The sequence below is a fragment of the Neophocaena asiaeorientalis genome, unplaced genomic scaffold (assembly GCF_003031525.2).
Source record: "Neophocaena asiaeorientalis asiaeorientalis breed wild unplaced genomic scaffold, Neophocaena_asiaeorientalis_V1.1 scaffold649, whole genome shotgun sequence".
Lineage (NCBI taxonomy): Eukaryota > Metazoa > Chordata > Mammalia > Artiodactyla > Phocoenidae > Neophocaena > Neophocaena asiaeorientalis.
This window is the reverse complement of record NW_020173202.1, coordinates 1,212,039-1,229,179: the sequence shown is the minus strand read 5'-3', so window position 1 is coordinate 1,229,179 and position 17,141 is coordinate 1,212,039. Positions and strand designations below refer to the sequence as shown.

The following is a 17,141-nucleotide window of genomic DNA, read 5'->3' as shown; positions in this document are numbered from 1 at the left end:
GAGACACGTGGTCCCCAGCCAGCCCTCACCTGGAGCAAACGCATCCTTGTGTGCCCCCAAGGAACCCTTTATAACAGGCATGCAGTTCATGGGAGGTGTCACTACAGGTACCAGTCGGGATGTTTCTGCAGCTCTGGACGCTTGGAAGACTCTCCAAGCGCACCTTCTTAGGAAACACGAGGCAGGTGAACCTGCGTGACGCAGAGATGGGGGGACGTGTGGGCTGGTGGCCCAGTTGGAAAGGAAAACCCTGATAAAATTAAAGCAAAAAGGACTGCAAGTCAAATGACCCAAAATGTCATGTAAATCAATAGTCGTGGTGGGCTTCCTGAGACATGGACTTTTCATGCACACAGGAGTGAGGCTGCTGCCAGCAGGGAAGCGGTGGGCAGCGTGGTCAAGACCCTGGGCTCTGGTGCAAGCTGGGCTGGGGGGACCTTGCTCCTGCCGCTGACTGCCCTGTGACCTGGAGCGAGTGACCTAACCTCTCTGAGCTGCCACGCCTTCATCCATAAAATAGGGCTTTCCCAACGCAGCCAAAAATAAATAAATACATTTATTTTTAAAAAAATAGAGCTTAAAATTGTACCTACTGCACCTCATGTTGCTCAGTTCATTGCAATAACACAGGAGAGCACATGACACGTGGAAAACATGCAGCGAAATAGTAATTCTTACTGTTGAGACCCCTTAAAGCTTCCAAGTTAGGTCTCAGAAACGAAGGCATCGACGCACCGTGGAACTGCAGTTGGGTGCGAAATTGTATTACTACATTGGGAAAAAAAAAAAAGTTTCGTTAAAAGTCTAAGCATCGGGCTTCCCTGGTGGCGCAGTGGTTGAGAGTCCGCCTGCCGATGCAGGGGACGCGGGTTCGTGCCCCGGTCCGGGAGGATCCCACACGCCGCGGAGCGGCTGGGCCCGTGAGCCACGGCCGCTGAGCCTGCGCGTCCGGAGCCTGTGCTCCACAGCGGGAGAGGCCACAACAGTGAGAGGCCTGTGTATCGCAAAAAAAGAAAAAAAAGTCTAAGCATCGTTTTGTTAAAAGTCTAAGCATCAGACAGAAGTTAGTAATTACTGCAGCAAATGTATCTGGCAGCCGAGATGCCCCAGATACAGTACACAGTGCTGTACCTGTAAGAGTACCTCAACTACAAGGACCCCGCAGGTAGCTATTGTCATATTCACCCCACATTGCTGCTAAGTGGAGAGACCAGACAGAACCAGAGTCCGTTTGATTCCAAAGCCCGAAACAGGCTGAGCAGGGACTTCCCCGGGAGTCCAGCGGTTAGGACTCAGAGCTTCCACTGCAGGGCGCACGGGCTCCATCCCTGGTCAGGGAAGCCTCCTCAGCAGAAAATCAAATCTAACAAAATGAAAGGACAGGTGAAAATGGGCAACTACAAAATGGCCAGGTCCCCCCCACCCCATACCCTCTTCGAGGGGAATGCGGGACCAGATCTACCGGAAAACAATGCAGACTTAGAGAACCGTCTATTTGTTTCCATCATTATTTTAACTTTATAGACAGCAAGTCTTCCCAAACTTCTCAAGCCCCTTCAGTGACAGCTGTGGATGGAGAGCCGTGCTCACGTGGACACTCTCAGGACACTAGGGCTTCAGTTTAATGCCAGATGTGGGAAGTGAAACACAATTTCCCTGCTTTCAGGGCAAAACAAAACTGTAAGAGGTTTTTTCCCTCTGCCCCGATCCTCTTTCCACAGACAAGTTTTAGTTTGCCTTTGACCTTATTCGATGCCGGTCAGTGTGCCTTCTGTCCTTCTGTGGGAAAGAGAACGAACTCAAGCCTGCGTCCCTGTGCTCCGCTGCGTCAGGCTCGGCCGCGGCGGGGACTCGGCCACATGTTGCCACCCAACTGCTCGGTGGCGCACAGCTACGCGGCGGAGGTGAGCACGGCCTCGCTGCTGCTGCTGGAGTGTAGCCTGGGCACGCTGGGCAACGCCGTGGCGCTCTGGACCTTCTTCTTCCGTCTGAAGGTGTGGAAGCCCTACGCCGTCTACTTGTTCAACCTGGTCCTAGCAGACCTCCTGCTGGCTGCCTGCCTGCCCTTTCACGCCGCCTTCTACCTGCGGCAGAAGACCTGGGGCTTGGGACGTGCGTCTTGCCAAGGGATGCTCTTCCTGCGGTCCCTGTGCCGTGGGGCGGGTGTCGCCTTCCTCACCGCCGTGGCCCTGGACCGCTACCTCCGGGTGGTCCACTCGCAGCTCAAAGTCAACCTTCTGTCCGCGCAGGCGGCCTGGGGGATCTCGGTCCTGGTCTGGCTCATGACGGCAGCCCTCACTCACCAAAGCGTGTTCCTCTCTGAGGCCGAGTGCCCCAGTTCTGAGCCCAGGACGGAGTCCTCCTTCAGCCTTATCTGGCAGGAAGCCCTCTCCTTCCTCCAGTTTATCCTTGCCTTCGGCCTCATCCTGTTCTGCAGTGCCGGCCTCATCAGGACTCTCCAGAAGCGGCTCCGAGACCCACACAAGCAGCCCAAGCTGCAGAGGGCCCAGGCGCTGGTGGCCATGGTTGGGGTGCTGTTCACGCTGTGCTTTCTGCCCAGCTTCCTGGCCCGCATCCTACTGGCCATCTTCCGAGGGGCGCTCAGCTGCGGGGTCCTGAGCTCCATGGTCCACGCCGCCGACGTGACCGGCAGCCTCACCTACCTGCAGGGCGTGCTGAACCCCGTGGTGTACTGCTTCTCGAACCCCGCCTTCAGACGCTCCTACCGCAAGCTCTTCTACACCCTCACCCTCAGGGCCCGAAAGCAGGAAGCAGAGGCTCCGGGCTGTGAGCTCAGAGATTCTTACTCCTGAGGATGGCCAGCTCCCCACCTCGCGTCCACGACAACTACCCGGGGGGCGCTGAGCAGTCACGATGGTTACTTAAGATTCTGCACTCCAAGCTTGAACGCAACTTCAGCAAGTGTCACTGTTGTTTAACAGGATTTCCTTCAGCTATTTTGTGTCGCAGAGCAGTTCATCAAAATGAGCGAGCAGAGCCTCCTTTACACAATTCCCATGCAGGTTCAATCACTAAATGACTACGACACAGTCATAGCTGGAAAAAGATGCTGTGGTGGACCGGTGACGCGGAAGGCGGTGGAAGGCGGTGTTGCAGACGCGGTCCTGACTCCGTTTGGTGTTGGCAAGTCACTTTACCCTTCTATGCTTGAATGCAAAAAATGCAAAAACTCTATGCGCTTTTTCTACTTACTGCACAGACTTGTGGTAACTGACATGGCGAAGTGGGGCTTTGGGTCTAAAAACAGGTTCCGCAGGCTGTAAGTGTCCTGAGCTCGGTTCTTCTTAGCTCACAACTGATTGGTAAACGTGAGCTTCACCTGCACAGATTTTACACATTACATCCGAGACAACACCGTCAGCGCCCTCGTTTATTATAAGGAATACTTTCCTACTAAACGTCTCAAAATTGCTTCTAGTACTTTTTTTTAAGTTTGAATGCCTGAATACTTTTGAAACTCAATCTGCTTCCCCTGCTCTAAAAAAAAAATCACTGTACTTTAAGCCTCCTGGGAGAAACACACAGCGTGAGATACCAATTTGCATGTGAAACGGTGATTTCCACCCAATGGCAACTCCTGAGGACAGCAGCCAGGGACCAGCCCGGGTGCAAGGCCACTGCAGGGAGGGTGGGCACAGCCCCTGGACACCAACAACGGCTGCATCTTTTCCTCTCACTCTTCTTAAATTATGTCCCAAATTTGTAGCTCATGCCGGTGACAAAGGATTTAGGAAGTCCGCTTCCTATCTGCCTTATCTCTCACTCTCTGTTCAAGGCGCTTGTGCTCTCCCCCAAAGGGACTCACCAAAGTGCTTAGAAGAGGCCTGGGGTCTGCGTGTAATACAGGGTCCCATGCAGCCCACACCGGGCGACCTCACCTGGAGCTGCACCTGTACTGCCCCCAGGGAGAGACCTCTGCTTTTCCCAGGAGGTAGTCCTATGATCGCTGTAATAGTTAAGGTTAAAACTGCTGGCATTAGGCAATAGAAAAGGGCAAATCCTCACCCTCTCCCGGAGCTGTTTGCCTCCCGGGTAGGTTCCTTTTACCAGAACCAGACTTGAAATGCGGCGTGACCCCCACTATTGTGCTTCTGAAGGATGTAGACCCTGTTGACACCGTAGTGTAATGTGCCCAGTGGTCCCCAGGGGAGCGAGGGTCCCATCAGCAGCATTGTGCTATTTTCTCGGGTTTTATTTCCTCCTTAGTGAACAGAATTTCAAAGGGCTTAGAAGGGAAATGTGACCAGATGAGATGCAAAAAGGTCAAATAAAATTCTCTGATGGGAACATTCTATGCTGTGTTTCTTCCCTCTCAAAGAAAAGAAATGTCTCCATTTTTCTTCCTTTGGTCTTACTGCATATACAATTTTTAATGCTCCTTTTAAAAAAATCCAACATTTAACATAAATATTTTCCATATTATGATAAATTCCCCGTAAGCATTACTGATGACCTAATCGTCTTCCCAGAAGCTGTTTCTTAACCATTTCCCTGCTGATGACATCTAGATTCTTTACTCCCCACACAAGTAAATTCCACACCCCGAAAGCATGTACCCATCTACAGACATCAGGCGCCCTTAGGTGGGGCAAAGCCAGCTCATGTGGTTGTCTAGACAGGCCTACTGGTGAATGCTGGGCACGAACGCTTCTCACGCACGGTCGGTCCTGCCTGGCTCCCTCCACGATGCTACGGCCAGTGGCTCTGCCTGGCGAAACGGGGAGGTCTCCTCACAGCATTACTGCCTCTCGGGCTCTTGCTGACCTTCTCCTGGACTTGCCGTGGGATCCAGGAGCTTTGAAACCCCCATGTCTCGGCTAACCCCGGGGCGGCCTGACTCGGTTGGTCTGGGAGACATGGGTAGGTTCAAAGGCCCCTCATTAACCCCTTTACTGTGCAGCCAGGGCTGAGAGTCCCTGGGTTACTGGCCACGGTCAGAGCCTTTGGGTCAGCATCCGCTCGGTCACTTCCCTGCTCTGTGACCCGGGACAATTCACCGAACCGCTCTGAACTTTCCTCTTCCATAAAATGGGGATAATAACAACAGACCGTACGGGATTATTGTGGAGACCAAATAATACATAAAACTCTGTTGGGCACAGAGCCTGGCACACGACAATATTCAGTGGGTGTTACTTTGCTGTTTCCAAGCGATAGGTTTATTCCCTGACCTTTGTTTACGTCTCCAACAGTCTGTGGGCCCTTTGCAGACACAGCTTTTCGCCAGTACACCCTCAACACAGAGCCTCGTGAACTGGGTGTCACGCCATTCTGCTAGGTCAAAGCTTTATTACTATTCTTTCTTTCTAGTAATTCTTTTCTGCATATTTTCTAAGGATTCTGTGGAAAGGACAATGCTTTGTAGTGGAAGCTTCAGGATCCTCTGAACACCCATCTCTGAGGATGTTTTGGTCACCCTGTCCTGTCACTCCCGTCAAAGACACCAGCTCTGCGCTCAGACAGTTGTCTGCTTTAAAGACGTAGAGTGACAAGGTTCTCGTGTTCTCCAAATTATTTTCTCTGAGAAAAGGAAAAGACTCAAAATGAAAGTGTGATTAAAGAGCACACGGTAGGCCTCAGAACCACAGCTATTTGCTACCAGTAGCAGATTTTGGTTTCTTTTCCCGTGTGACTCGCTTCTTGTAAGACAGCAGGTACCCAGCCCTGGCTGCGAGGCTTGTAAATCTCAGAACTGTCTTAATCCCGACATATTCAGGAGCCCAGATCTTCATGTGAGTGGTGCATTTCTTTCCCTATTCAGGTAATGCCATCCCTGTTTCAAAATCCTGGTCATCTACGCCTTTTTCTTTCCAAAATCCAGCAGAGGCCACTGAGCCCTCCCTGCACACACCCTGCAGGTGCCGGTGTGCTGTCTGGGACACTCCAGTCTCTGTCCTGGGAATCCCTACCCGCCACTCAGGTCCAGCCTCTGGGACCTACCTCTGACATGCCCCAGCCAGACCCCAGCATAGCGCCTGACTCAACCCAGCCCAAAGGCCTCCGGTGGGCCTCACGTCTGCTCTCCCCACCCAGTCAGCTCCTTGCACGGGGCCTGGCACACAGTAGACGCTTAATAAATCTGTGGAATAAACACATAAACAAATCAACCAGATTTAAAGTTAAAAAGTTCACTTTATCCACTATTTAATAGTTTTTTTTTTTTTTTAATTCACTTTGAAACACTAGATCCAGAGACAAACTTAAAATTGTATCGTAGGGCTTCTCTGGTGGTGCAGTGGTTGACAGTCCGCCTGCCGATGCAGGGGACTCGGGTTCATGCCCCGGTCCGGGAGGATCCCACATGCCACGGAGTGGCTGGGCCCATGAGCCATGGCCACTGAGCCTGCGCGTCCGGAGCCTGTGCTCCACAACGGGAGAGGCCGCAGCAGTGAGAGGCCCGCGTACCGCAAAAAAAAAACAAAATTGTATCGTAAAGAATCTTCTAGGGAAACACAATACAAAGGAAAATATAATTTTCCTCTATATTTTCATAATAACTTCTGCCAAGAATTCAGGCAACGATTTTGATCTATCTAAGGGTCGGGATGGCGAACGGATACCATGTTTGGCTGTGGCCTTGGCGGGAACTGGGAAATGCATCACGTACCTCTCAGAGGCTTCCCGAGCACACCGCCCGTGCTCACGGGAACACCCCCTCCACAAACAACAGTCACCCTCAAAATGTCTCTTTTATAAAACTGGGGTAAAATGTGCATAAAATGTACGATCTGACCCGTTTTAAGCACACAGTTCAGTGGCATTAAGTACCTTCACACCATTATGCGACATCGACACCATCCATCTCCAGGATGTTTTTGTCGTCCCAAACTGACGCTCTGGCCCCATTAAACGCTAGCTCCCCTGCCCCTCCCCCAGCTCCTCCCTCACCCCCTCCTTTCTGTCCCTATGGTTTGACTCCTCCAGAAGCTTCACATACGTAGAAGCAGACAGTACTTGGCTTTTCTCTTAATGGCTATGTCACTGCACATAACGGCCTCGGATTTCGTCTATGTTGCAGCCTGTGTCAGTCTTTCCTTCCTTTTTAAGGCTGAATGATCATCCACTGCACAAATGCACTGCGTTCCATTTATCCATGGGTGTCAGTGGACACGTGGGTTTCTTCCTCTTCTTGGCCGTTGTGAATAAGCTGCTATGAACATGGGTGTGCAAATAACTCTTCAAGACCCTGGTTTCAGTTCTCTTGAGTCTATACGCAGAAGAGGAATGCTGGGTCACAGGCTAATTCTAGCTTTAGTTGTTTGAGGACTCTCCATACTGCCTCCACAGCGGCTGCACCAGTGTCCACTCCCACCAGCAGTGCAAGGGCTCCAATTTCCCCACACCCTCGCCAGCACTTGCTGTTTTCTGGTTTTGTTTTTTCTTTGTTTGTTTGTTTGTTTTTTACAGTAGCCATCCTAATGGACGTGAAGTGGAGAAATGCTTCTTTGAAAATCGGGAAATGCTTGGTAACGTCAGAGACTAAGAAGAAGACATCGTGTGCCTGGATCCCGGAGCACCAGGCCCAGGCCCACCATGAGTTCGTTTGTGGCCAGACTGTTCTCTAACCCACCGAGATCTCACACAGTGTCTGGTTCTAAGGCTCTTTTTCACTGAAACCATAGGCCTGAGGACAAGTGCACGGGGGATTGTCAGAGAGGCCGTCCCCTGGATGCAGAGTCGTGCCTCTCCTCTCCCAAATCTCAGCCACAGATAGCGGCCGTGCCCTCGGCTCTAAAGTCAGGACCAGACAGGCTGCCGTCCAGCTGGGAGTCCTTCGGCCCCGGCTGGAGTTTAGCCCTGCTGCTCTTTGGCCAAGGGACCTCAGGCACATCACCTTGTGGAGGTTACGTCTCATCTGAAAAGTGAGGGCAACGACCCTTTCCTGGAAGGATGGCTGGGAGGACAGCTGACCACCCAGGGCCATTTCCTGACCCATCCACGCTCGATGTCACGGGGTCTTCAGTGAAAGGGCCCCTGCAGGACAGCAGTCTGTGGGCTGTGATCAGAAAAAAGGAGAACCGGGACGTGCGAGGCGCCGTCCCACTTCACACCCTTCCCCTCCCCCAACCCGGCACCCACAGCCCAGTCTCTGCCCGCCTCTCTCTGCCGCACACGCCAGCCCGGCCCCGTGGCCTCTCCCTCTCATGCAGGGTTACAGACGCTCCTCCATGGTCCGGGCTCTTTTATCTTCTCTTCCTCTGTAATCCGACAGGCTTTCCACTAATCGGGCAGGTGGTCTGAGGGTGTAGATGGTCTACACTCGCACACACAGGGCGTGCTGGGCTGAGTTTTGCCAGCCAGTACTGGACCCACTTCTATGCAGCCATGTGCTGGTACCAGGCTGTCTGGGAAGAGACAACAGCCCTGACTTGCAGCAGTCGAGAGGTGTCAACACTCCCACGTGGCTGACTTGAAGCTGTGACCGACTCACAGCGGCTTCCCGAAGGCTCCCCGATGAGTCCACAGCCGTGGCCCCCTCTCTCCCCCTGTCCTGGCCATCAGTCCCCGGGAATGATGTGCATCTCACTCCCGCACCTCGGGTCACCCGACAAGGACAAAATGAAATGCGCTAAGAAGAGAAGAATCTCCCGCAGACCTCGGGGCGGGGGGCGGGGAGAAGTTCCCACTAAGGGTTGGCAAGGGGGATGCTCGGGAGGGTGTAAGGCACCCGTGATCCTGCGCCAGCATTTAACCCTGTCAGCCCTGCTCGTTGTCAACCAAAAGTATCATGTGTCCCTTCTGGAGACTTCTGGAAACATCCTGCAAAGAGAGCTTGTCTTAAAGGCCACCAAAAGTCCAGTCAAACCCAGGCACCCAGAAGAAACCTAGTGGGATGCTTGAAGTGTGAGCTTTAGTAAGTGGAGGATAACGGAAGGTAAGACCTCGGATTTCCGAAGAACTAACAGGAAGCAATGTGCTTCGGCAGATGGTACGTGAAGAGGTCGGACATTCTCAGGCTGGAATTCCAGCTTCTCCACTTACGGTTTCCAGCTGTCCCCCTAGAGCTGCATGGCCACGCTGTTTGCACGTCTGCAGCGAGGAGGTGATGCGAGTGTCTGCCCAGTGAGATTGGTGTGTCCTCTGAGATGCTCGCATGATAAAACCTCCTGGTCCCACACGTCTGGACACACTGAGCTCGGGGCCCTGGCTGGGTCAGGCTCAGTCCTCCTTTCCCTAAGGAGTGAATAAAACAGCATCACATCTACAGACAGAGGGAACTAAGATGATTTTTGGAGAATATCTTAAATGAAAACTTACAAATGCACGTGATATTCACCAAAACCGCTACAAGATCTCCCTTTCACGTATTTTACTGGAGAAGTATATAATAACACAGAACTTCTTTCTTAAGTGTTCTAATCAAGGACAGCATCAGATGGGATGAAGTGAGAGAGTGGCATGGACATATATACACTACCAAATGTAAGGTAGATAGCTAGTGGGAAGCAGCCGCGTGGCACAGGGAGATCAGCTCGGTGCTTTGTGACCACCTGGAGGGGTGGGATAGGGAGGGTGGGAGGGAGGGAGACGCAAGAGGGAAGAGATATGGGAACATACGTATATGTATAACTGATTCACTTTGTTATAAAGCAGAAACTAACACACCATTGTAAAGCAATTATACTCCAATAAAGATGTTAAAAAAAAAAAAAAGAGTAACAGCAGGAATATTAGGTCCAAACTATTCTTATTTCCTAAGTTAAACCAACTGACTACGGCACAGCGGGAACTGGGGGAGGAGGTGGGGTCTCTTCGAGCCGTCCTTAGCACGAGGGCGCCGACCTCCTTAGGGCCCCGCCTTCCTTTCTACACCTCGGGGTGCTCTAGTGTCCGTCCTGGTGAGCCCTGGGGGCCGCACTTCCAGACAGCGCCTGCTCCCCGGACGCGGAGATGCCACCGGAAGTCATGCGGGAACAGGCACCTGAATGTGCCAAAGGGCTGGGTGGAGCTGAGACCCCCCGACCCCCCAGACCCCCCTCCTCCCAGGGCCGCTCCTGGCCCCAGGCTGGGCTGTCAGGGAACACAATGGAACCTTCTACCCAAGGTCCAGCCCCTGACAAGCAGCACAGGACGCTTTCCACATTTTCATTCAAACGGGACGGTTTGCGCAGTGGGCCACTTTGCACGGACCAGACAACGGTCTTCGTTCTGTGACATTTTACGTTACATCCAAGCAGTTTCTTGATCCTGTAAAGGGAGATCACGGCAGGAGATTGTGCTCCAGACGATTCCTGTTGATCCTCGATGCCCGGGCAGCCCTGGCAGACAGAGATTCAGAGAGGGGAGGACACAGATCTGTGTGCAGTGGACGGGGGGAGAGAGAGGGAGGAAGGGACGGGGTTTCGGGCCCAGACCCCAGGGGCCCTGCACAGCCGCTGGCCCGGTCACCCGGCTGTGCACTGCGCCATCACTGCAGCAATCTGACAGCCCTGGGAGGCGTCTCTCCAGTCTGCTGCTGCGTCTGGATGGTTAAATCATTCTCAATCTCAGAATTCTTTAACAGCTGCCCAAGGGCTGCGTTCAGCCCACAGAAGGCTTTTGATTGACTCACAAGTTATTTTTAATGACTTTATATTATACATAGTTAAAAAAAAACCCAAGGCTCTGCCTTTTTAAAAGTTCAGATTTTCAGCTCTTCTTGAAAAGTGGCAGATCCGCCAGCCCTGGACGCACACTCCCCCGGCACTGGTGGGGTTGGAGCCCCACTCCTCGGGTGGGTTTCACCTACCAGTCCCTGCGTCTCGGCTGGTGGGTGTCCTTCCTGGTCCCAGCGAGCGTTTACGCCATCGTAGACCCTGATCTACACCTCACTGAGTTTCAAACGCAGTTTTCAGTTTCCCCTCCTGGGTAAGTGTGACAGTTAATTGTCTGCGTCCGCTTGGCCAGACAGTGGTGCCCAGCAACTCATCAGACACAAACCCAGTTGTTGCAAGAAGGTGCCTGTGGACGAGGTCAGTGTCGTGAGCAAAGGAGACTCCCCCACATAGCGTGGTGGGCCTCGTCCAATCAGGAGAAGGCCTTAGAGACAGAGCCCCAAGGTTTCCCAGAGAAGGAGGCATTCTGCCCCCAGACCGAACACAGAAACCCGCCGGAGCTTGCAGCCCTGTGAGCTTCATTCAGCCTTGTCACCCTCACAGACGTCGGAGTCAAGTCCTCTAAAGAATCCCTGTATCTGTGCACACAGCTGTGTCTGCTACCTGCTCTGTCCGTCAGGAAGGAGAGCTCTCCTCCACTCTTGCTGTCCGCCTTCCCACTTAGCAGAGGCAGCGATCCCAGTGACGGCTGCCAGTGCAGATCTTCAAAAGATTTGCTTTTATCACTTTATTTCTGTTTCCATCACCCCCAGTCTCTCTCACTCACATCTCTTCATGCTCTTAATTGCAGGCTTCACCTGGGCCTCTGCCGCCTTCTCATCCAGAGTGTCCTCCTGTCCTTTGACGCCCTCGTTTCTCCCCCGACACGCTTTCAGACCCCTGTCTCTGGCTTTTCTCTACGATCTTCTTGTACCTGCGCTGGGGTCAGTCCAGAGCCCCCAGAGCTCGTGCATTTGGTTTCTGTTCAACATGAACCCGAACGGTTCTCGGTTAGATTCAGCCTATATAGGGTCCGGCTGTATGTTTGTGCAGCCCCGTTAAACTTGAATGTTCAGTGCAGAAGGCAGGTTTGTTTCTGACCTCTGGACAAAAGCTCAAACTGCTCTGTTATCTATACATTCATATGACACCTTTTTTCATTGAGCAAGAAAAAAGCGGCCAGGTCTCACCAAAATCCTAACCCCATCCAGCACCTGCATGAAATGCAATCACCAGTTCTGAACTACGTTTTTTCCTCAGTTAAAACTCAACAAAGGTATATTTCATAATAGCAGTTATTCCCAAATTAAAACTACAGGCAAAAGAAACCTTCTTTAATCCTGAACAGGAAACTGGGGCGCGAACACACTGGCCATTCTAGAGAAAATAAATGTGTTTCAGGGAAATAATTCCTCCAGGCAGCCATGAGCTCGGCTCGGGGGAGACTCAGGTGCATTGTTTTTGTTTCTAAATGTGAATTTCAACGTCGAGTGGGAGAAGTTCCCGAAGTCTTTAATGACTCACTTTTCTCATTTTTACTGGAACTGTGATGCAATCATACTTCTATTATCTGAGACTGCAGTCCAGCTGCACAGCAACAAGCCTGTTATTCTTATTAACAAGCCTGGGACTCTCCTGTGATTATATTATTTTACCCACAACACATTAAAAGCATTACAGCTTTAATCTATGGCTAAAACATTTAGTTTGATTCCCAACACCAGCATCCAAAAATTTTAAGAGCTGGCTGCCTAGAAAAACGCATTGGCTATTACTTTTGCCAATGCAAAGGTAAACACCGTTAAGATAAAGGGAGAAAACAATAAAAACGCGGTAGCAAAATTACCTGGAAAGTGACCATAGTTACCTAGAGACCATGGTAACTTAGCAGTCGCAATACTTGAAAATTAAATTCCCAACCTGACATTTAAGGGGTGTGGGGGTGTGTGTGATGGGAGGAGACTGAGAAAAGTGAACAGGTTCACCAGCAGAGAGGCAGACAAAGGGACTCTGCGTCCTCAGTGGGCAAGTGATGGAAGGGGCGTCCAGTGGATTCTGACCAGAGGACTCACAGGCTCTTTGGCCTTTCACACTGGACAGCAGCTTGAGTGTCTGCAGGTGGGAAGGGGCTTCCTGGGCGCTGGTGACAGGCGGATGCTCCCCTCCTGGTCCTGCCCAGCTGCCTGGTAGCCATGGTGGCCGTCACCAGCCTGGAGAGACCTCGGGGCCGAAGTTCCTGGCGAGTGTCCGGCCGGTGTCTCTTCCTCAGTTGTGAGACATCGACAGATTCCTTCAGCCCCGAGGGTGGGCGCACAGGGTATGAAAGTCACCAGGTGAGGGTTCAGGAAGCCCAGCTGTGACTTAACAGGAGGGTCATCATAATTCCCACACAGAGGGCTCTGCGTCTGCTCCTCTGGGTCTGCTGTCCCACCTCCACACTCAGCTTGGGTCTCACGGGGCCTGCGACTTGCACCCTCTTGCCCAGACAAATCGGAACAGCAAGGCTGGCATTTCAAGTGGGACCGAAGTATTTATGGAGAGCAAAGCTAGGAACCAAGTGCCGACGACAGGCCAGGCTTTCTAGGCACAGGGTGCGGACTTGAAAAATGGCCCCCTGACCACAGGGCCGCCCCTGGGGACCTTCTGCCGTTTGAACAGAAGAATGTGTGCTTTTCACACAGTGCGGTGGAATCAGAGCTGCAGCCCAGCCCCAGAGGTCAGGGAGAGTCGGGCAGAAAAGGTACTTGAGTATGAAAGTGTTAAAATCTGTGTCTTCCTCTGTGTGTCAATTAGACAAACACGCTTTGGGTGTGGAACCACGTGCTAGACACTGGCTGTCACTGGTGAGACAGACACGATCCTGCCCTAACGCCGGCTCGTCTAGAGTTCGGCACAGACTCTAAGAAATGAAATACATAGAACAAACGGAGGACGGAATGTGTGAGAGGCTAGGAGGCCACCAAGAGGATGCATGGGGACCCACCCGGGTCAGGGAGAGACGTCAGGAAGGCCTCACCAAGAAGGGCGCCTTCCAAGGAAACCTGGCGGGAAGAGCAAGCATGATCCGTGCCCAAAGAGGAGCATCCAGGCGGAGAGGACAGTGCCAAGGAGGGAAGGCATGGCCTTGGGAGGAAGGGGGCCAAGCTCTGGCTGGGACCCTGGGCGTGAGAGGGGCCTGAGGTGGGTAGGGGGCAATGGGGCCCAGGATGTCAGGCCCAGCGGGGGGCAGTCAGGATTGTCTTCTAACTGCAAGGTCAGTGACTGAAAGGGGTTAAGCAGGGAACGGAGAGGATGCACTTTGGGTTTACAAATCCACTCGGGCTGCAGTGTGAAGGCAGGAGGGAGGGTGAGAAGACAGGCCATGGTGCTACTGCAATGGTCTGTGTGAAAGAAGATGTGGTGGGTTGAGGGGCAGTGGGCCCCGCTATGCAGAGATGTGCTGGGAGACAGAGCCGGCGGGCCTGGAGATAGCCTGGAACGGGGGCTTTCCAGGGAGTGGGCTTGGTAAACACGGTGGGCAGAGGCAACAGTCATCAAGAAGAGAAAGACCGGTGCAAATCAGCTCTCTGGGAAAGATGGAGTGCTCGTCAAGTTCAGTGTGGAATTTGAGGCCTGGTGGAGGTATCTGGCGGGCACATCCAAGAGACAGGTCTGTCTGCCAGCCCAGAACTTTGGGGAAAGTTCCAGACTTGTTTTTAGCTCTGTGTCGTGGGGGCGGGTAGAGCAGGAGGGGCCCCCACGGCAGCACAGAGGATGAGCCGCGGGAGAGAACGCCCCTGGCCAGGACACGTTTGGAGATGCTGCTGAGAGGCAGGTGGCCCCTGGGTCTGAGGAGATGGCCACCAAGGTCATGAACGTCTCCAGAACTGCCACCCCGCAGCCCCTGCTCCCCAGATGTGGTGGGTCAGCGGAGGGTCTCTGCGTGGTGGCAGAGACCTGACCTTGGAAGTCAGCTCTGCGGGTGACCGAGGACAGCTCGTTGGGAAAGCTTTCCCCAAAGGCAAGGCTGTCAACAGCCTTTGATGTGGATCTCCGGTGCGGCCACCCCTCCTCGCCCATCACTCACACCGGCAGACCAGATGCAGGGACATCTCACCTGGAGCCCCTATGACCGCAGCCTGCGTCCAGCAGGTGGCGGCAGCGCCCCGTCCAGGAGGCCAGTGGGCAGCGCATCTCCGGTGAAGTAAGGACCCTTGTAAGGACCCCCTTTACAGCGTCTCATAGATGCACTTGTTCACTACTAGCGTGGAGAGATGTGCTGGGTCATCGCCTACATGCTCGGTTCAGAAAAAGGACCCCCAGATGTCCTTTGTAAACTCAAATTCTTAAATTCAAGGAGCCAGTTAATCTTTCAAAATAAGGCAGAGAAATAAAACTTTCTCATTAAAATATTAACCCTGATTCCAAACACGGTACTTGGGCAATTCAGACTGACCAGGTTACCACGAAGGTGGGGAGGGAGGCCGCTCCTGGGCGGAGGGAGCTGGACCGACCCCTCTTCTCAGAGACCCTGGCCAAGACCATCCCCGCTTCTTGTGCTCTGTTCTTTCTACTGCAACTTGAACGTGTCTTTAAAATTTGCAACCTTTGCTCTTTTTTTTGAAGTGAGTGGTACAGCTGCCCTTCCTTCCCTTGAAGTTCATTTTCCCACCGTCTCCCCTCCCCTCCCCTCCCACAGAGTAACAGTCCATGGTGACAGAACTGTGGTGTATTCACTGTTATTACACGTGTGTGGACACGTGGCCGCCCAGTGGGAGACATTTCTCCAACTTTCTTTCACCTTGTTGTAACCACACGACTAAGTTGAGGCCAATAGGTTGGGAGAAGTGATTCCCACAACTTTCAGATTGTGCCCTTAAAGGAAAGGCCACCTGCTTCCCCCTTTTCCTCCTTCTGTTGCCTGGGGCGAAAATGTGAAAGAGGGAGTTACAGCAGCCCCCTTGCACCATGAAGACAGACTGAAGTTGAGGACAACGGCATCCCGCTAGTGTCCTGGATTGTCTACCTGGGCTCTAATACAAGAGAGAAATAAACCAAGGGATCAGAAAAGATACAGCTCCTACTGCTAGCTCTCTTGTAGATTTTCCTAAATAAAACATCAGGAAAATTAGTATATTCGCAAATGCAACTCAAGCAAGAACGTAAGAAAGCAATCTCGCAATTCGCAGTGAGTGTGGCGGGTGTTCATATACTGAACCATAAAACGTGAAAATAAGTCACAGCTGTTCGTTCTGAGCTCTGCTTCCGCAGCCTCCCCGCGTGTAAAGTCCCTGAGCACAAAGACGGCATATGTACCTCTGGCTCCCACAGGGCAGTGAGCTCCACATCCGAGGACCTGAACTCCGTGAGGGCTGCAGCGATTCGAATGGTCTTCCCGCAATTGTGAGGGAGGATACGGGCTGCTCTAGGAATCGGATGAGATAACAGAGGCCTCTGAAGTCTCGAGCCAGGAGTGCCCTGTTCGTATAAATGGGTGGGCGAAGGGGGTCCCACCCCCCCCGGCACCGTCACAGCTGCCTTCTGCGGCCACAGCTGCTGCCCACCACCCTGAGGCCCCCGAGAGAAGAGGGTGCTCTCGACATCAAGTACAGAAGTGGCCCAAGTTTGGGGAAATTCCCACTGCACTGAAGAGCTGGAGGGTGAAGCAGGGAGGCGGGAGAAGCCCCCTCCCCCAAGGGGGCATGGAGGGCGGCAGACTGGCCAGCAGAGATCCTCAGAGGAGGGCCATCCACGGTGGGAGCGTCAGCGCTCAGTTACTGTGCGGGCTGACCAGGCAGGTGTGGCTGACCAGCACCACAGTGTCCGTTGTCGTCCTCATGTTATGGGGATATGCACCTGAAAACTGAAAGCCTGAACTGGGAATGACTACCTGGAACCCAACTTACCAGAAAGGGGGACACCACCCGGAAATGAATTATCACATGTTTGAAATTAACTCGAATATGAAAAGTTGCTCTGCCTTTAGAAACCTAGCTGTTATGGGCTAGTTGGACTTGTGTCCCCCCAAATTAACACGTTGGTGTCCTGACCCCTATTCCTCAGAACGGGACTGTATTTGGAGAGAGGGCCTTAAACAGTTGATAAGTTAAAACGATACCATCAGGGTGAGCCCTAATCCCATGTGACTGGTGTCCCTGTAAGAAGGGGAGGTCACACACTTCCCCCACAGAGGGACGACTGTGTGAGGACACAGGGAGAAGACGGCCGTCTGCAAGCCAAGGGGAGAGGGCTGGGGCGAAACCAGCCGTGCCCACACCTGGATCTCAGACGGGGAGATAGAAACGTCAGTTGTTTGAGCAGCCTGGTCTGTGATATTTTGTTACGGTGGCCGTCCCAAAGTGGTACACCAGTAGGCTCAAAACATACACACTGTATTCCCTTAGACCAGATTCCGTGTCCTCATACCTCCCGAACGCCTGGAATTTGCACACACTATCAGAAACCTTAAAAGGATTTAAAAATATTGTACTTTCCTGGCTTCACTTAAAAGCTAGGCTATCTGTCCTCAGAAGCAAATCAACATACAATTTGCAAGATAATACCTCC

The 17,141-nt window shown here is 52.7% G+C and overlaps 1 protein-coding gene across 1 annotated transcript; it reads left to right on the top strand.

The window, feature by feature from the left end:
• Window positions 1-1,457: 1,457 nt before the first annotated feature.
• Window positions 1,458-3,525, top strand: GPR31 (G protein-coupled receptor 31). Its single transcript, XM_024744915.1, has one exon. The coding sequence runs from the start codon at window positions 1,632-1,634 to the stop codon at window positions 2,811-2,813; it is 1,182 nt and encodes a 393-aa protein (XP_024600683.1). The 5' UTR covers window positions 1,458-1,631; the 3' UTR covers window positions 2,814-3,525.
• Window positions 3,526-17,141: the final 13,616 nt, after the last annotated feature.

Excerpts from the sequence above, each read along its gene's own strand:
- GPR31 (XM_024744915.1), top strand. The coding sequence starts at position 1,632 with ATGTGGGAAGTGAAACACAATTTCCCTGCTTTCAGGGCAAAACAAAAC.